The sequence below is a fragment of the Numida meleagris genome, chromosome 11 (assembly GCF_002078875.1).
Source record: "Numida meleagris isolate 19003 breed g44 Domestic line chromosome 11, NumMel1.0, whole genome shotgun sequence".
Taxonomy (NCBI): domain Eukaryota; kingdom Metazoa; phylum Chordata; class Aves; order Galliformes; family Numididae; genus Numida; species Numida meleagris.
In genome coordinates this window covers 8,330,029-8,345,738 of record NC_034419.1, presented here as the reverse complement: position 1 = coordinate 8,345,738, position 15,710 = coordinate 8,330,029, and the positions used below count along the sequence as shown (strand labels likewise).

The 15,710-nt window shown below is 37.8% G+C and overlaps 1 protein-coding gene across 6 annotated transcripts in view; it reads left to right on the top strand.

Moving 5' to 3' along the window:
* The window catches only part of ARHGEF3 (Rho guanine nucleotide exchange factor 3), a 118,269-nt gene that overhangs the window by 91,528 nt on the left and 11,031 nt on the right, over positions 1–15,710 (top strand). For all 6 annotated transcript variants that reach the window (XM_021409459.1, XM_021409460.1, XM_021409465.1 and 3 more), the window contains 2 exons: positions 8,855–8,962; positions 15,329–15,499. In XM_021409459.1, the coding sequence (XP_021265134.1) occupies positions 8,855–8,962; positions 15,329–15,499 (279 nt within the window). The remainder of the gene's footprint in view (positions 1–8,854; positions 8,963–15,328; positions 15,500–15,710) is intronic.

Below are 15,710 nucleotides of genomic sequence, written 5' to 3'. Positions count from 1 at the left end.
GCTTGTGGTTAAGGACAAAAAAAGCACAGTTAGAGAGAAGCAGAAGTGGTTCAAGAGCTGTTCAAGAAGTTCAAGATGTACTTTCGGTATTTTGACAAGGAGATCCCTCAAAAATGGATTCCTTAACTTGCAGTAATCTCATATCCCTTGAGGCTTGTATGTGTGCAGAGAAAAGACGTTCATGATTGGGATTAGTTTTCTCATCTAAACACAAATGTTTTTCATAACCACAAACAAGGGATGGAGACAGATGTGTTAGCTATCTAAGTACTGCTACATATCTTTGTTAGAAAATGTTCTTCTTTCTTCAAGCTTGAGTTGTAAGAATTGTACAAACACCAGTGTTTGGTGGCACAGAATTCTTTTGCATCTCCAGGATGTTCTAATCTATCCATTGTCCACTGCCATCTCCTACATGGTGGATATCCTAGCCCTAGGACTTAGGGCTGTCTGCAGCCTGCTTTTTGTTGTACCCAAGTATCCTTAGTACAGAGATGTGCAGTAGAAGCTCTAGGCTGCCTTGGCCTCATTACCATGTTTAACCTGTCCAGGGGAGTGCAGGAAGGTAAAGAAGCTGTGGCACCTTGCTAACATCAGAAACAGGCGTGGAGCCAGGGTGGCCAAAAGATTTTGAGATAAATTGCAGGGCATGAATTTTCTTTGGTCTTCATAAATGTCTATGCTATTTTCATTTTTAATGATACATTAGCAAGTTGGAGTTTTGATATATTTCGCGTTTGTGTGCAGTATAATTGCGGTGAGCTAAGCGTGGAAACATCAAACCACCACATGTGGAATTGCTGATCTGATCTGCTCAACATCAGTTTGAAACAACAGCTTGCTTTTATGGTTCCATGCAGTACCTTATTGTAAGATGTCTGCTTCTTAACTGCCAGTCTGGCTTTGTATTCTGCTTGTTCCAGAAGCGAGGTCTTAGTCTGTACAAGCAGCTTTAAATGGAGACGATGTTAGTTGTCTGGGTTTTCCAGGATTTCTGTAACTTACGTTAATTCACCTCAGTGTGAAGTTTCTCTGTTAATTTGCCTTCACTTCCTAAATGCTGGTAGGCATTTGATGTCTGGATTTTGCAGACAGATGAACTATCAGTCAGAATAGCTGGACACAACTTGGCCCTATGCTGCTGACACTTCGGTGGTTCTGCCTTGCGTATGGCAAATGCAATCTGAGGTCTTAGGCTGGTGGTAAATGATAGCAGCCTGTCTGTGGGAATGAGCTGGTCCTTGATAACGCCCGTGGTGGCATAGCCTGATGCAAACTGTAACTTACAACTGAGAATACATCACTTTTTTATATGGCTTTTCCTTGTACCTGACCTATATGTTCAGATGCTCTTTGTAGAACTGATTAAAACAAAATGTCTCTGGATTTTGCTTTATTTGCTGGCTGTTTTTGTGGAGACTGGCGGGAGAGGAGTAAACCTTTTCCTGATCCCATCAGAATGCAGGTGGCGTGAACGTGAGGAAACACTGAAAGTTTTAGGGCTGTTACACATGATTTTATTGGCAGGTTAAGTTGCCTTTATGTATCTATTTACTTTACTTGCTTAGAAACCTTTTGTGATGCCGGTGTTCTATTAGCGTGAAACATCTCCCATGTTTTAAGATGGGTTTGTGTGGATGATTTTAGTTCCGTGTTGCACAGTGGTAACCCTACTTGGAGCTGCTTTAGGGTTGCCTGCTTTGTTACTCTTGACCATCACATGCAACTCCAGGAGCGTGAATGTTCAAGAATATTTCTAAGATACTATGAAGCAAAAGCAAATTTTCTGTGCTTTCATGCATTAAGAAGTATTGTCTCTAATTGGCTTCAGTAGCTACTGACAATGTTGTTCTAGTTTTAGATTTACCTGTGTCTGTGGGGACAAAAAACGTGAGTTGCATGGCGTGCTTTATTTTCAGCTTGTTTGCTGTAGTAAGAGGCTCTCTTGTAACATAGGCTGCTTTTTCTATTTTGACCTTCTTTGTTTGCATTTTTTTAATTCTGCTGAAGGTTAAATATTGATAACATCCTGTGGAACAGAGCTTGAATGTGTTTTTTTTAATTGAACTCCAAGGTTTGGGGGCATTTATTAGAACCGTTTAATCTTAGGCCAATTTAACTAGTAGCAGACTAATAAAAATAATAATGTTGGGCTTCCTGCCATGACAAATGTTGACTTACCCTTATAAAGTTGACTAAAAACTAATAACCTTTAAAGTATAGGAGTATGGAAATTCAGCCAGTAATATGAAGTCTGAAACAGAGTGGTTCTGTTTTAGTTTGCTGGCACCACTTGTGAATTATGTTTGAAACAAAGGGTGCTGTGCTGTTTCAGTTTATGGAGTCTCCCATTTAAAACACTGTTAATTCCTTTGAGACTAATTTCTATTAAAATCTTTGCACCAATGAGTGCTCCCAAACACCGACTTAATACTTTAGATACGTGTATGTCTAGGTTCACAAACAGTGTATTAAAAAGGAAAAAAGTGCCTGTCATATCTTTGATAACACGTCAAGAAAGTTAGCAAACCCAAGTCAGCTTCTTCCGGTCGTTATCTAAGAACCTGTTGGTTCGGGAAGTCCTTGAACTCCAGTAACACTGACACTAGTAAGCTGCTTTTAGTGAGCATTGCTGGTATCAGCTGGTTTGTGTGTGGGCTGAGAGGAGGTTAGTTCGCCTTTGAAGGCAAAGGGAGTAAGTTCTAATACTTTAAAATGATACGTTCCTGTTCAAGTTTCCACGTAGCACTTGTTTTCTAGGCTGACTTAAAAAATCTCTGCACATTCCTTTGGTTGAGTTTATTTGTTTTCAAATACATTCAGAAAAATCAACAGTGCAACCACAGTGGTGCTGCACATGGGCTGAGGATGAAGTGTAATGAGCCCTTAGCGAAATATTTTCTCTTGTTCGTCAAACCCAGCAGCAGTTGCCTGCTATGTAGGCTGCTGTTGAAGTTGCTGATAAGAGAGTCAGGTGGAAAACCAATCATGCTAGCGGTGATCATACATTTGCTTTTACTGCTCGCTGGTCAGGAATACGGAGTGAAGGAATTTTGAAATGAGATACCGAAGCAAATGAAGATCTATTATAGGGCACCTAGACTACTGTTCTGTGCCCTGCAGTATGTGTTATCCAGGCCATTGGCTCTGCTATTCTGAGGACAATGCAAAGGGAATCTGGCCTAGTCCTTTTTGTTTCCTTTCCTTCTGTTTGTTAGAAGATTAAAATCAATCTTTGCTAGAGCCATCTATCCATCCAAGTGTGATAATTAAGCTCTGGGTGGCCTTGTTAAATGACAGTGATAGAAAACTAATCAATATTATCAAATAGATTTAACTCACTCTGACAGGAAGGCGCTTACTTTGAACTTTGGAGGAGCTCTATTCTTTACATACGCTACTAAAAGAATATTTTTACTTTGTGGATGAAGAGTGTGAGAAGGGCTAGCTTCTTCCCTCAAGTTCCCCCCTCTAAAAGCTTTTCAGATCTGCTTACTGTGTTGCTAGATGCAATATATCCAATTATTAGATGCTGATTTTGCACATGAAGAAATGATAACATCAGTGTAGGTGTCAGCAACTGCAGTTAGTTTGAGTGCCTAATTCTAACTTTGTACTGTAAAATGCTTTTGTGGCTGTTGAATGTTTCGCTTGCCCAGGAGCAGGTGCTATGTGCAAAGATTTGGACTCCTCAGTTGCTATTTATCTCTGTTAGATGGAGACAAAAGCAACGATACAGAAATTCTCCCTTTGCTAAAGTTATGCCATTTTGAAATTACCACATTACAGTTTTAGAAAGCAGCACCTCTTATCAGAATGCTGATATTTGGAGAGCTGTATGTTAAAAGCTGGAGGTTTCCTTTCTTATTCAGCAGTCTATTAGGTTAGAGTTTAATATTAAAAAGATGCTACAAATACAACGTGTGTATTTATAGGATAGAATCATCTTCAGAATGAATTAACAATGAAGCAGTGTCCTTCGTGCCTCATTGGAAGAATGGTAGGCGTGGCATTTTGCAACTTCTTATCTGATATTTTCTTGTCATAAATTTGTGATGATGATTATGCCATTGTGATTACTCTAATCTTTCTTCCTGTCACTTCCCATGAAAAGAATAGATAAAAATACGCTCTCTCAGAAGAACATAGCATTTACTTGAAATGTCTGCTTTATGGTTTCCAGAACCATCCAGACACAGATTTGCTTATTTTTCAGTTTGTGCAGTTTTAAGAGCTCCTTTTGAGGATGTATATACACGTGGTATTTCCAGTTCTAATTTTTTGCTTTCTGAATTCAAATATTCAGATGTTACTGAAGTCATCTTGAGTTCAAATATACAGTTCTCTCTGAAAGCCAGCTGCGCTTTGTTCTAGTCTAGTCAGGTATTAATTTGGCTTCATTTGGACTGTGCAGCCTTTGAAGTTTCTGCACTCATGTTTCCCTCAGCTTTATTTAGCCTTTTATCAAATTTAAAGCACTGTCAGATTAACATCACATATACCAGCTCCACATTTTGGAAACTTTGCCAAACTGTAGCCTGGATCTTTTGTTTTCTAACTTGCCATATTGTTTCAGCAAGCCTTTGTGACTGACAGTGTAGTCTAACGTTCAGTTTTATTTCAAAGCTCTGAAATGAATTTTTTTAATATCAGTATTGACTTTAAAAGGTCAGGCAAGAATTGTTACTCCTGAATTTTTTTGTCCTAACCTGGCCCGGTTCCCAGTGGATCCAGCCGCTAAATCCCATCTGCTTCTCAGTTCCCTGACCTTGGGGGGGCGGGTAGGAGGAGTGATGGCTTTGGGGGTCTCCAAGTCCTTTGCATACACTCAAGAGACCCAGACCTGGAGTCTCATGTTTGTTCTTCCTGAACAGTGTGTCCTTACTGGGGCCGCTTCCTGCTGGATGGACACTGCAGTCACACCATTCTGAGTTCGTGTCTGCTTAGATTCATAGCACAGATATTTTTATTGCAGGACCCCTGGTTAACCAGAAACCCAGATAATTTCAGATACAATATAGTAGTGAAATAATGAACACATGTAATAGGAATTCCTAACCACAATCAGTTTAGGAAAAAACAAACAGCAAAACAAACAATGCTGAAGTGGTTTGGGAAGCAGCATCTGGAGTGCAACCCCCTGGTCTTATTGGGCTAATGTGCAAGTGCAGGCTCTGGTCGGTATCTCTGAGTAGAGCAGAACAGCTCTCATGCTCTGTTTTCCCTGTGATCTGTTGGTTGTGAAGAGCAGAGCCTTTGATTAGAAAAACAACCATCTGTTTAAAACCCACTTTTTTATGCACCTGTCTGGAATTTTCCCTGTACAGGTCATTGGTCTCAGTAGTTCATCTTCTCCGAGTCGCTGGTTTGAACAGACCTTGCAGATTACGTGAGAATAGTAAAGGAGGAGGTAGGGCAGAACAGATGTAGTCCATGCAACAGAAAAGCTGTGACCTTGCCAAGAGTGACCAAGAGTTTCAGTATTATTATCCTACAGTTTTTGAATTGCTCTGGTAGAGTTCTGTTTCCGTTGTGCTGTCACAACCTTCCTATACAAGCATTATTATTCCACAGCAGAAGAGATGGCTCAGTATGGATTGCAGTCACTGCTGGAGGTCTCTGAGGGATGTGACACCTGAAGGTTGGATGAGTTCTCACTTCCAGCTGGGTGTCGTAATCTACCAGACTGTTTCTAATGCAGGGTGAAAGTCACCCTTCAAGTATACAGAAAGCTTTCCCCATGACAAAGAACTCCTGCTTTACAAATTAGTTCTGAAAGTATATCTTGTTAAATGTGAAGTCTTAGAATTCAGAAACTATTGATTCATTATCTTAAATGATTGTATTAGAATCCTGTAATAACGCTGACCTCTCATAATTGAAACACTGAATTCCTAATATGTGCTGTGAATTTTAGCTGTTTTGAATTCTGATCAGATTTCTCCATGTGAGATCAGCGTATGGTGCACTACATGAGGAAGACAAAACGTGAGGCCCTTTGCAGATGTACTTCACTCAGTGATGATCTAACTCTCCTTTGACAGCTGGGTGAGATGCTGACATCTGGTGGCTTAAAGCAGGGACCTGCAGAAGAGCATGGTGCTTTTTGATAATGATTGAAACTGGTGTTTCTTATCTTTAACATCATTTTCTGTAGCCAGTAAGGTTTTGCAGCACAAACATCAATAACATTAGTTTTATATACATTTGAATGTGTGTGTGTGTATATGTGTGTGTATATATATGTATGTATGTATATGTCTCTGCCTGGACAGTTTTCTCCTTGAAGCGGACGGGGGAGTTTTAAAGCAGGGGCTGTACCGTATTTCCCCTGGGACTGTTGGCATCACTGGCTAGTAGACAGCGCAGGTTTCAGGCAGCCTTTGGACTGTCTGAGATGAAGAAGGGGAAGTCATATTTCCTTTTTTCACTTCCTCTCCCTCTTCAAGAGAAAGAAGATGATTTCCCTTCTTTTTACTCAGGCTGATTTTCTCTGGGGTTATTTGATGCTGTGCCTCAATTTTCACAGCTGACTGAGGTTTGTGTGCCCCATAGGGCATACAGTGTCATTAATGAACTTTAGCTGTTGTCGTCCTCGCAGATGCAGAAATAGGCAAATAAGAACTAACTAACTTCCATTTCTTACTTAGTTTTAAACTCTACTCAGAAAGATTGATTCAAGCCTTTGCATTGTACACAAATAATGTTGCAGAGATGCAGTGAAGTACTGTTGTACTTTCTTGGTTATCTCTTCTGCTGTCAGTAGATTCAACAGAAAAGTATCTGAGAGTTCCTAGGCATAGTTTTGTTAGAAGTTAAAACTGAACGACCATTTGTGCAAAATTAGGAATTATACTTCACAGTACATGTGTAAAAGGTCTGCTAGACTTTGGGGAGCGTTTAACTTTCAAGCTATGATGTAGCTATGTAACTATTATTTTTTTGTATCTATTTTGTCTTTGGACCGAAGAACATACACTTAGCAGTGAATTGTAGGATTACAGAAGTGATACAGCAGTAAAGAAGGAGAAATCTTTTCTTCTTAATCCTAGTCCTGTTTTATTTTCTCTGAAGTCCGTATACTCTTGATTTTCAGGTTCTGCTTTGGGGGTGTGGTACTTCCTCTGAAGTAACGCTTGCTGCCTTGCTGCTAGCAAAAGCTGTGCTGCTAGAGTAGCACCAGCTGCCTGCCTGGGACTTGGTGTCCTTGCACTGCAGTGCAGCACAGCTGACAGCGAGCGGGCTGTGCCATGGGATGTCACTGGTGCTGCAGGACTGGCGTTCTGAGTGGTCATCAGAAAGAAGCAGCTGATGGCTAAGCCAACAGTTAGAGAAGAATTACAGTAGAATCTCAAGATTTTTCTTCTTCAGGAGTTGGAAGCTGTGTAGATATGCTAGCCACGCTGCAATGACGTAAAAATAATACTCCTTCAAAAACCTGTGTCAAAGACGTGATTGCTGGAAGGAAGGAATATCACTAGCAGTGCATTGGTGAAGATAAAGAAGCTTGGTTTAGGCTGGTAAAATTCTTTAATACTGAGTTTTGTATGTGGAGGAGTACTGTATTTTTGCTAGAGGGTTTAACACTTTGTCCCTCATTTCAGCAGGCATTTGTGGACTTCCAGGTCTGCCTGCTGGGAAGTAAATTAAATACATAGCTGCTGCTTCTCACCGTTCCTCTGCTGCAGTTCTGATGGAAGAAAATTTTGCTTGCCTCAAGTACAGATGGTGATCATTGCTGCTTTTTTTTTTTTCCCCTATCAAGAAGGATGATAAATCTGCATTATTTCCAGGATTTGCCTCTCTGAACAAAAGCATAATAGGCATGCTTCATTTTTATAAAGATATGTCTAGGAAACAGGAGGCATAGGAAGCCTACACAAACTCTGTAAGCATGGCTGAAAAGGAAAGATGAACTGCTTTAGGATGCCCTTGAAATAAGATGGTGGATGTTTTTTTTTAACATCACTTGGCAGGTTTGCCTCTTTTTCTGTCCAAAGTTGCCTTTTGCATGTGCTGTTCAAGATCCATTAAATGTCAGATGGAGGTTAGAAAGCCAAGGGTAACTGTTTTATTTTTATGTATTTGTACTATTTTTTTATTGTGTTTTGATTTCTGTTTGCAGTTTTGTTGTTTGTTTGTTTTTAAAATCTGCAGGACAACAGACATATTATACTGAAGTGCTTATTATATATTATGAGCTGTTAAAAAGTGTATGTGAAAAGAAAAATACTGCTTTATGGGAGAATTTTATTTTATTTTTTTTGCAAAAAGAAATTATGAAAATGTTATTAATGTATTTGTCAGTATGCATAGGTATTTCTGTAAGAACGTGTACTCAATAGACACTTAGAGTTTGATCTGAATCATATTTTCTAGAGTGAAATACATTTAAATGAACAAAATCACATACTGACTGTGCAGGAAAGCAAAGAAACAGACTCGGTTTTATTTGAAAGTATTCATTTCAATGACAAGGTCATCATAGCACACATTAGCTGCAAAGCACTGCTGAAAATGTCTATTTTTAAGAATAAGTTCTTGTAATAAAATATTTGTCTCTTTATCCCTCTTTCTTCCCCTGCCACCAGCCATGCCAACTTCTCCACGATTACATATTTCCACTGTTTCCAGTGGAAATGGATGGGACTGGGATGTACCAGCCAGGAGTAATCTGTCATTGTCAGCATTTGAAACTGCTATTTATTTACTACTCACTCTAATTATATACCATATCTGCAAACTTGTTTTTTATGAATACTTTCTTAGGAAAATCAGCAAAACTGGCAGCAGTGTTTATGTAATAATGCTCACATTCCCCCCCTTTTATTCCCTTTCCTTTTTCCTAATACAGGAGCCCAGTAACAAGCGGGTCAAGCCTCTTTCTAGAGTTACATCACTAGCAAGTCTGATTCCTCCTGTACGGGCTACTCCATTGAAGCGGTTCAGCCAGACACTTCAGGTAATAACAATAAATGCATTGCTGCATTAAACTGCATTTCTAAAAGGGGAAAGCACACACAGATACACACACACTTACTTTTAGGTTAATATGGGAGTGTGAAATCCACGTGCATGTGTGGATGCAAGCGCACACACCACTGTAAGACGACAGGCTTAGGTAATTTATGACTACAAAATCACTCAGTTGAAAAACTCAAAACTCTTACCTTAAGAAACACTTCAGTATCCAGATAATTAATGTTTATTAATTACCAGGAAAACTATTACACCTGGAGCAAAGTATTACAGTTGCTTTTGAAATGTTTTGAAGAACAGGGTTTTCCATGACAGTGCTTCCTGTTAACTTTGACTGATTTCTTTGAAAATGTTATTTTTGGTATAGCCAGTCAGACAGGACTGACATGTTTCCTTCTGTGTAATGAACTTTGACCTTCCCTAGAGAAAAGATGTAGTGAAAAATTGAAAAAAGGTAATCTTCCAAAGCTGCTGCTAAAAATTAATCAAAGGCAGCAAATTTTAAATGAAACTAAGAAATTGAATCATTTTGTAGATGAAATTTCCATATTATACGTTAGATGCATAATATTTAACATAGCCCTGAATAGAACTTGAATTTATGAAGTATTAATGCCTTCAGACCTAGTGATTTGAAAACGTTTGGGTGCTCAACTCCTAATGATTATGATGAGTGAGGAGCATTTGAGAGCTGAAATACTGCTGGGGATCTGGTCTAGAAAACTTTGTAAATAGCACTGTTTCCTCTTTAAAATAGTTTATGTGGTGAAGTATATGTGCAATCCAAAGAGAATTATTTAAAAATGCTAATTTCAATGAAGAGAGGAAATATAATTATATCCAGTTGTATTAAAATGTTACTTTATCAAAAGTAGCTTAGAGTAAGTGATATTATCTATTAAATAGAAGGTCATGGGAAAGAAAAAAACAAAACAGCAAAACACTTCTGTAATGGTAGTTGTCTCATAAACAGATATTAGAGCATTTATTTAACATTGATTTTCCTGTGATTGATTCCTGCTATTTTGAAAGCACAGACATTTGCATACAAAAACTGTATTTGTAGGGGGTGGAGAAGAGGCAAAATGGCTGAATTGCCTTCAGTCTGGGTTGGATCCAGAAGGTATATTATAGCGTGACTAGAGCAGAGATGCCTGTATTCCCCAGAGTGTATAAATCTCCTCCACAGTCTGCCTGAAGGAAAAAATTGGCCTGACTCTGAAAGGCCTACATTAGTTCCAGTTGTGAGGCGTGTGGAAAGTGAATTAATTTTTGGCTAAACTGCTTCTGAGCACGGCACTTCCCTTTTCACAGCCTTCCACAGCTGTTGTCCTCATTTAAGTACCTGTGCTGTCATTTTATAGTGATTGGTTTGTCCAGTACAGTATGGGATTTAATCAAGTCTGATTTCAGCTATTGAAACAAACTGTGCTTTCATGCATGTACTAGCAGTCTCCATAGATCCTAGTGAGAGCTACATAAATGTGTTTCAGGACAAATTTTTACAGAAGTAGGCGTGGAAATGGTGGGTTTGTAAACTCTGCTCTTGTGAGTTTGTAAGTAGTAAGTCCTGCTGTTGTGAGCATTTCTGTCTTACTCTGTTCCTCTTGGTTTAAATAATGTATTTTAAGTAACTCTTCTGCTTCTAAGCAGATTAAGCAGTGATGTTGTTCATACTTCCCCTTCTAAGTAACTGAGCTTGGAAGAGCTGCAATGAGAAACTGACTTCTGTGTTCTCCAAGTCCTAGATCCGAATCTTTCCAGGTGGTGAATGCTGGTAGTGGCTCTCAAAGTGAACCTTCATATCTGGCTGTAAATTGACTTCTTATCTGATTTTGTCAGCAGCAGTAGAAGAGGGGCGAAAAATGTGGTTGACTTTTTGTTTGGGTGCCTAGTTGGAAATTACTTGGAAACATTCTGGGAAGCATGTATAGCCCTCCTACGCTGATGTATTGCTTTAATTTCTTATTTTACTGTGTATTTACAGAGTTACCAGTCTGTCTTGTGGAACCCTAAAGTGCTGAAGGGTTCTGTTTTTTTTTAATAATACTTCAAAAAGAAAGTTAATTTTTCTCATTGGATGAATTTTCATGTGTCTTCATTGTTAAGTTATTTCGATCAAAAAACAAACACTGATAGTATCAGCAAAAGTAATCAGAAAATTCTGCATTTATTTCATGGAAATTCAAACAAATCTTATATAATTCTTTTTGAATGAAAAGTATGTTTGATTAAAAAAAAAAAAGTTGTGTGTAATTTTCCTTACCTCTGTACATGTAAATTCTGTATTAGTGGATTTTCTGCATGCTGGTTGAAGAGAATTACCTTTGTACCTGAGAGCTGTGCAGTGTTTTTTAAGATGCATTCTTAAAAACTTCTGCTGTTTCGGATATTTTTTGATTATAGAGTTATAGGATAGATTAGTTTTTGTGTCTTATTTCTCAACTTTATTATCATTTTTGCACATTATTGTCAGTACTTCCCACTGGGATATAGAGTAACAAAATACATGAAATCTTTCTGGGTCACTGTGTTTCTGTCACGTAGAACACTGTAGATTGACTGAATAATTCTGTTAACTTCATCACTGACAGAGCATCTTTCTGTCTGTATTTCTACAGGATACCAAATGCTAAGCAGGTATTCTTATCTGATTATCCACCTGGAAAAATACTTTATTTCATAGCTATATTTTCAGTCTGCATCATGCACGACTAATGATTGTGATGATCTTCTTGTTTCTGTTTGGTGTTATTCACAGCTGTGCTGTTAGACTTAAAAGCTGCAAATAAGGACCAGAAAAAGAACTCCAGTTGATGCTGATGAGAAAAATTAAAGTCTGGCTAGCTTCCTCTGCAACTTCAGTTTTCATCAGTGTGTCTTGAATTTAAATAGGAAGTCCAAATTGTTTTTATCTTCCTTAGATACATCACAAATTTCTAAAAATTCTTAAGAAGAAAGCTCTTTCTGACATCAGTCTGAATGCTGGAACTTCTATCTATAGTCCCCTTTTCTCAATACATACAGCTGTTTTCTTTATTGCACCTGTAATTAATGTTTGTTAATTGCCAGAATTAACATCAGTAACACATTGACCCTTCACGGTAACCGTGTGTTAACAGTCAGTGAATGTTATCACAGTCAGACAAATACAGTGAGTACAACCAGGAGCTGGGGTCTTGTTCTTCCCCAACTCGTCTAATTTTTGGATTTTATAAGAAGATTTAAGTAGTTTCAGAGTTTAATAGGCATGGATTTTAACTGGCATGCTTGGGCAGGTTTTTTGTTTTTGTTTTAAGGAGGCCAGAAACTAAGAGAGCATTTTTAAAAGACTGAAGATGTAGAAATAATATTTTGACATTTCTACAGTTCCCTTGTAGTGTTCTACTAATTTTCTTCCCCTAGTGGTAACTGCCAAGGCACCATCACAGAACCTTAACTTGTTTTTAAAATTTGCTGGCTAAACTTCTAAATGTAGCTCTCCAGTCCACTAAAGTAGTATGTCTTTGTTTATTTCAGAAAAAAAAGGTAAAATAATAGAATTGAGATGATTAGAATGATGTACATCTGTCTTAGACTATCAGTGTTTTATGGAAATCATTTCTTTATTTGCCTTCTAAAAAAAAAAATTAGGCTTATATACTGGGTTTACTTCTCATTTCTATTCTTGTCTGTTACAGCATTGGAAATTCAAGTCTGAGTGACTTTCAAGTGACAAAATATTAATTTTAGCATTAAATAGTATTTCCCTGGTGATGCATTAGTTTCTATTTATGCCTTTACAAGTCAATTTCCACAACTTATCTGAAGAAGTGAAAGATTTGCAGTTTCCTAATGTGTGTCAGCCTTTTTGTGCCCCTTCTGTCCAATGGAAGACAATATGGAATTTTAGAGAATAATATCAAGCACTCTGCAATGCAGAGAAACGTGACTGTCAGTGGATGTGAGAACTTACTTTTCTCAACACATTGTATGGAGTTTGTTTGCTATTATGGGGTGTATGTTGTTTTATAACACGTTCTATGACCTTTTGTTAAAAGCTTTCAAGATCAAGGCATTTACTTTAAAGATCAGTTTGTCTGCTTCTTTTCTTCATAAGTATTTTCTTCATTCAACACGAAACATTCCTTTAAAAAGAACATTACTACTACTACAAAGAAAGGAGCTGTATGCTTGAGGATGTATATGGGAATTCATAGAAAGGGGCATTCCACCGTGGGTCATGGAATGACAACTGTTCTGCTTGGCTACGTTCTCATGGTTGGTGATTTGTGGATGCAACACGTCTGGCTCTTTTTCCCTAATCTTTCCATCTGCCTGTGAAAATAACGGGCTCTGTGATTCATCATTATAATAAGTATAAGTAGGGCTCAGAATGACTTCTGTTATTTAAAAAAAAAAAAAAAGACGTAGTTTTTATTTATATGGTGTATTCTAGTTTAAAAACATTGTGTTCATAGGCATTGTTAGCATTTCATGGGCTTTTGTCTTCAGAGGAGAATTTCAAATATTGTGCTTTGTATATACTGCTTTCAACCTGGAAATGAAGAGAATTTATTTTGTTTTGAATATTCTTACCCACAGCAATTGAAAGATGACTGTGTTACGTAAGGCAGGTTTTAAATAACAACAAAAATGTAGTGTATTTGAACAATTTGGAATACTTGAGATACTTTAGAGGTGAGACCTCAGAGCGAAGCCTCTAATTTTAATGAAACAAGAAAGGAAAAATTTGAAAATAACACCACGAGAGTGGAAAGTACTCATCCGTAGCCTGAACTCTTTCTAGGAGTCTATAGAAAAATATGCCTCAATACTCAAAAGTCTCACTTAAAATTAGACTTTGTTTTTATTGCACTTTAAGGCTAAACTACATAACAGAGATGCTAGAACACTTCATCTCAGTTTAAAGGCTCCAGAAATACATAATTTTCCATTTGCGAGCGCTGATTTTTTTTAATACGTTTTCTTTAAATTCTAAGAAATAAGAAGGTGATGTGAAAGAATCTAACTTGTTGCTGATCATAAACAGTAAAATCTGACTATTAGCATACTTTTTCCTTGAAGACAATGCTTGTTCTTTTCAGTCAGATACCATTTCAAACTTTCTACGTGAATTAGTTTCTTGCTCCTATGATCTGAAAAAGCCGGAAGTTACCGGTAGAAAGGCTTACTTCATGTATGAAAACCACTTTGGTCAGATAGAGCATTAAAACAAAGACATTTAAATCCTGCTTGTATTTATGTATCTGGAATGGCAATACCAGTTGAATCTTTCATGATTCTGATAGCCTGATAATAAATAAATAAATACAATTGATTAACAAGATAGTAAGGTTTTGAAAGGCAGCCTCACTTTGAACCTTTCTTCTGCCCAGGTGAGACCATTAGTTACTGAAACCATTAGTTACTGTGCAATGTAATGCACATTTCTACCTGATATCCTCAAGACCCATAGCTTAGATGTGATTGCAGTGGGAGCAGGGTTGGACTCTTCTCACTGGTGACAGGACAAGGGGAAATGGCCTCAAGTTGCGCCAGGGGAGGTTTCGGTTGGAGATCAGGAAAACCTTCTGTATAGAAAGGGTTGTTAAGCACTGGAACAGGCTCCCCAGGGAGGTGGTGGAGTCATCATCCCTGAATATGTTTAAAAACCGTTTGGATGTGGTGCTCAGGGACATGATTTAGCGTTGTGTTGTTAGAGTTAGGGTAATGTGGTTGGGTTGTGATTGGACTTGATGATCTTGAAGGTCTTCTCCAACCTGAGTAGTTCTGTGATTCAGCGATCTCAGTACAGCCATCTGAGCAGTTGCATCCTCCAGAAAACAAACCAGCCAACACAACAATACCAAATTTTACTGTCATAGGTTTTGGGAGTTTCTAGGTAACAAATGAAGCTTTCTTCCAAAATGAGCAAAAAGTATTCATACTGGTTTTTGTCTCTAAAATTTGTATTAGATTCTATAATTTTCAGAATTAGGGGTCTACTCGGATCTGTGTTGTGCATGAATAATTCTTGTCTGTTTACTGAATTGAAATTTTATTCAGCCATATTGATGTGTCATATCATTCTGGCATTATCCCTGTAGTTCATTCTTGTTACATGGTATATAAATGTATTGTGCAGTTTTGTATGGTTTTAAACATGTTGAGAATAGGAGATGGACATAGGAATGGAATTACTAAAATAACCTTTAACATTAATAACATTCCCAGTAAAAAAAATTGCTATTAAGTTTCTTTAAAAACTATTCAGAAGTGTTTGAATTATATATGTAAATCAATCTGAAAAAAAAACCACACAGTGTGAATTTGATATAACAGGAATTATACGTCTGTGTATTTCTAGCGTTCTATCAGTTTCCGCAGTGACAATCGCCCAGATCTGTTCAGTCCACGGCCATGGTCTCGAAATACGCCCGCTGCTAACACGAAGCGAAGAGACAGCAAACTATGGAGTGAGACCTTTGATGTTTGTGTCAATCATATGCTTACATCTAAAGAAATCAAGCGTCAAGAGGTACAATTTTTTTAATTATTACTATTTTTTGACTGTAAGTCTTATGTTCAGAAGTCATCTTTAAATCATGGAGTGACAAATGCTAGTAGACATTAGGATAGTACTTGAAGCTTTCTTGAAATTAAGTAGAAGACCACCATTTCTGCAAGAAGCAGAATTCCATCCGCAAGCATTATAATTTAACCTCTGTTAAACTGGTATAGTCTTTCTT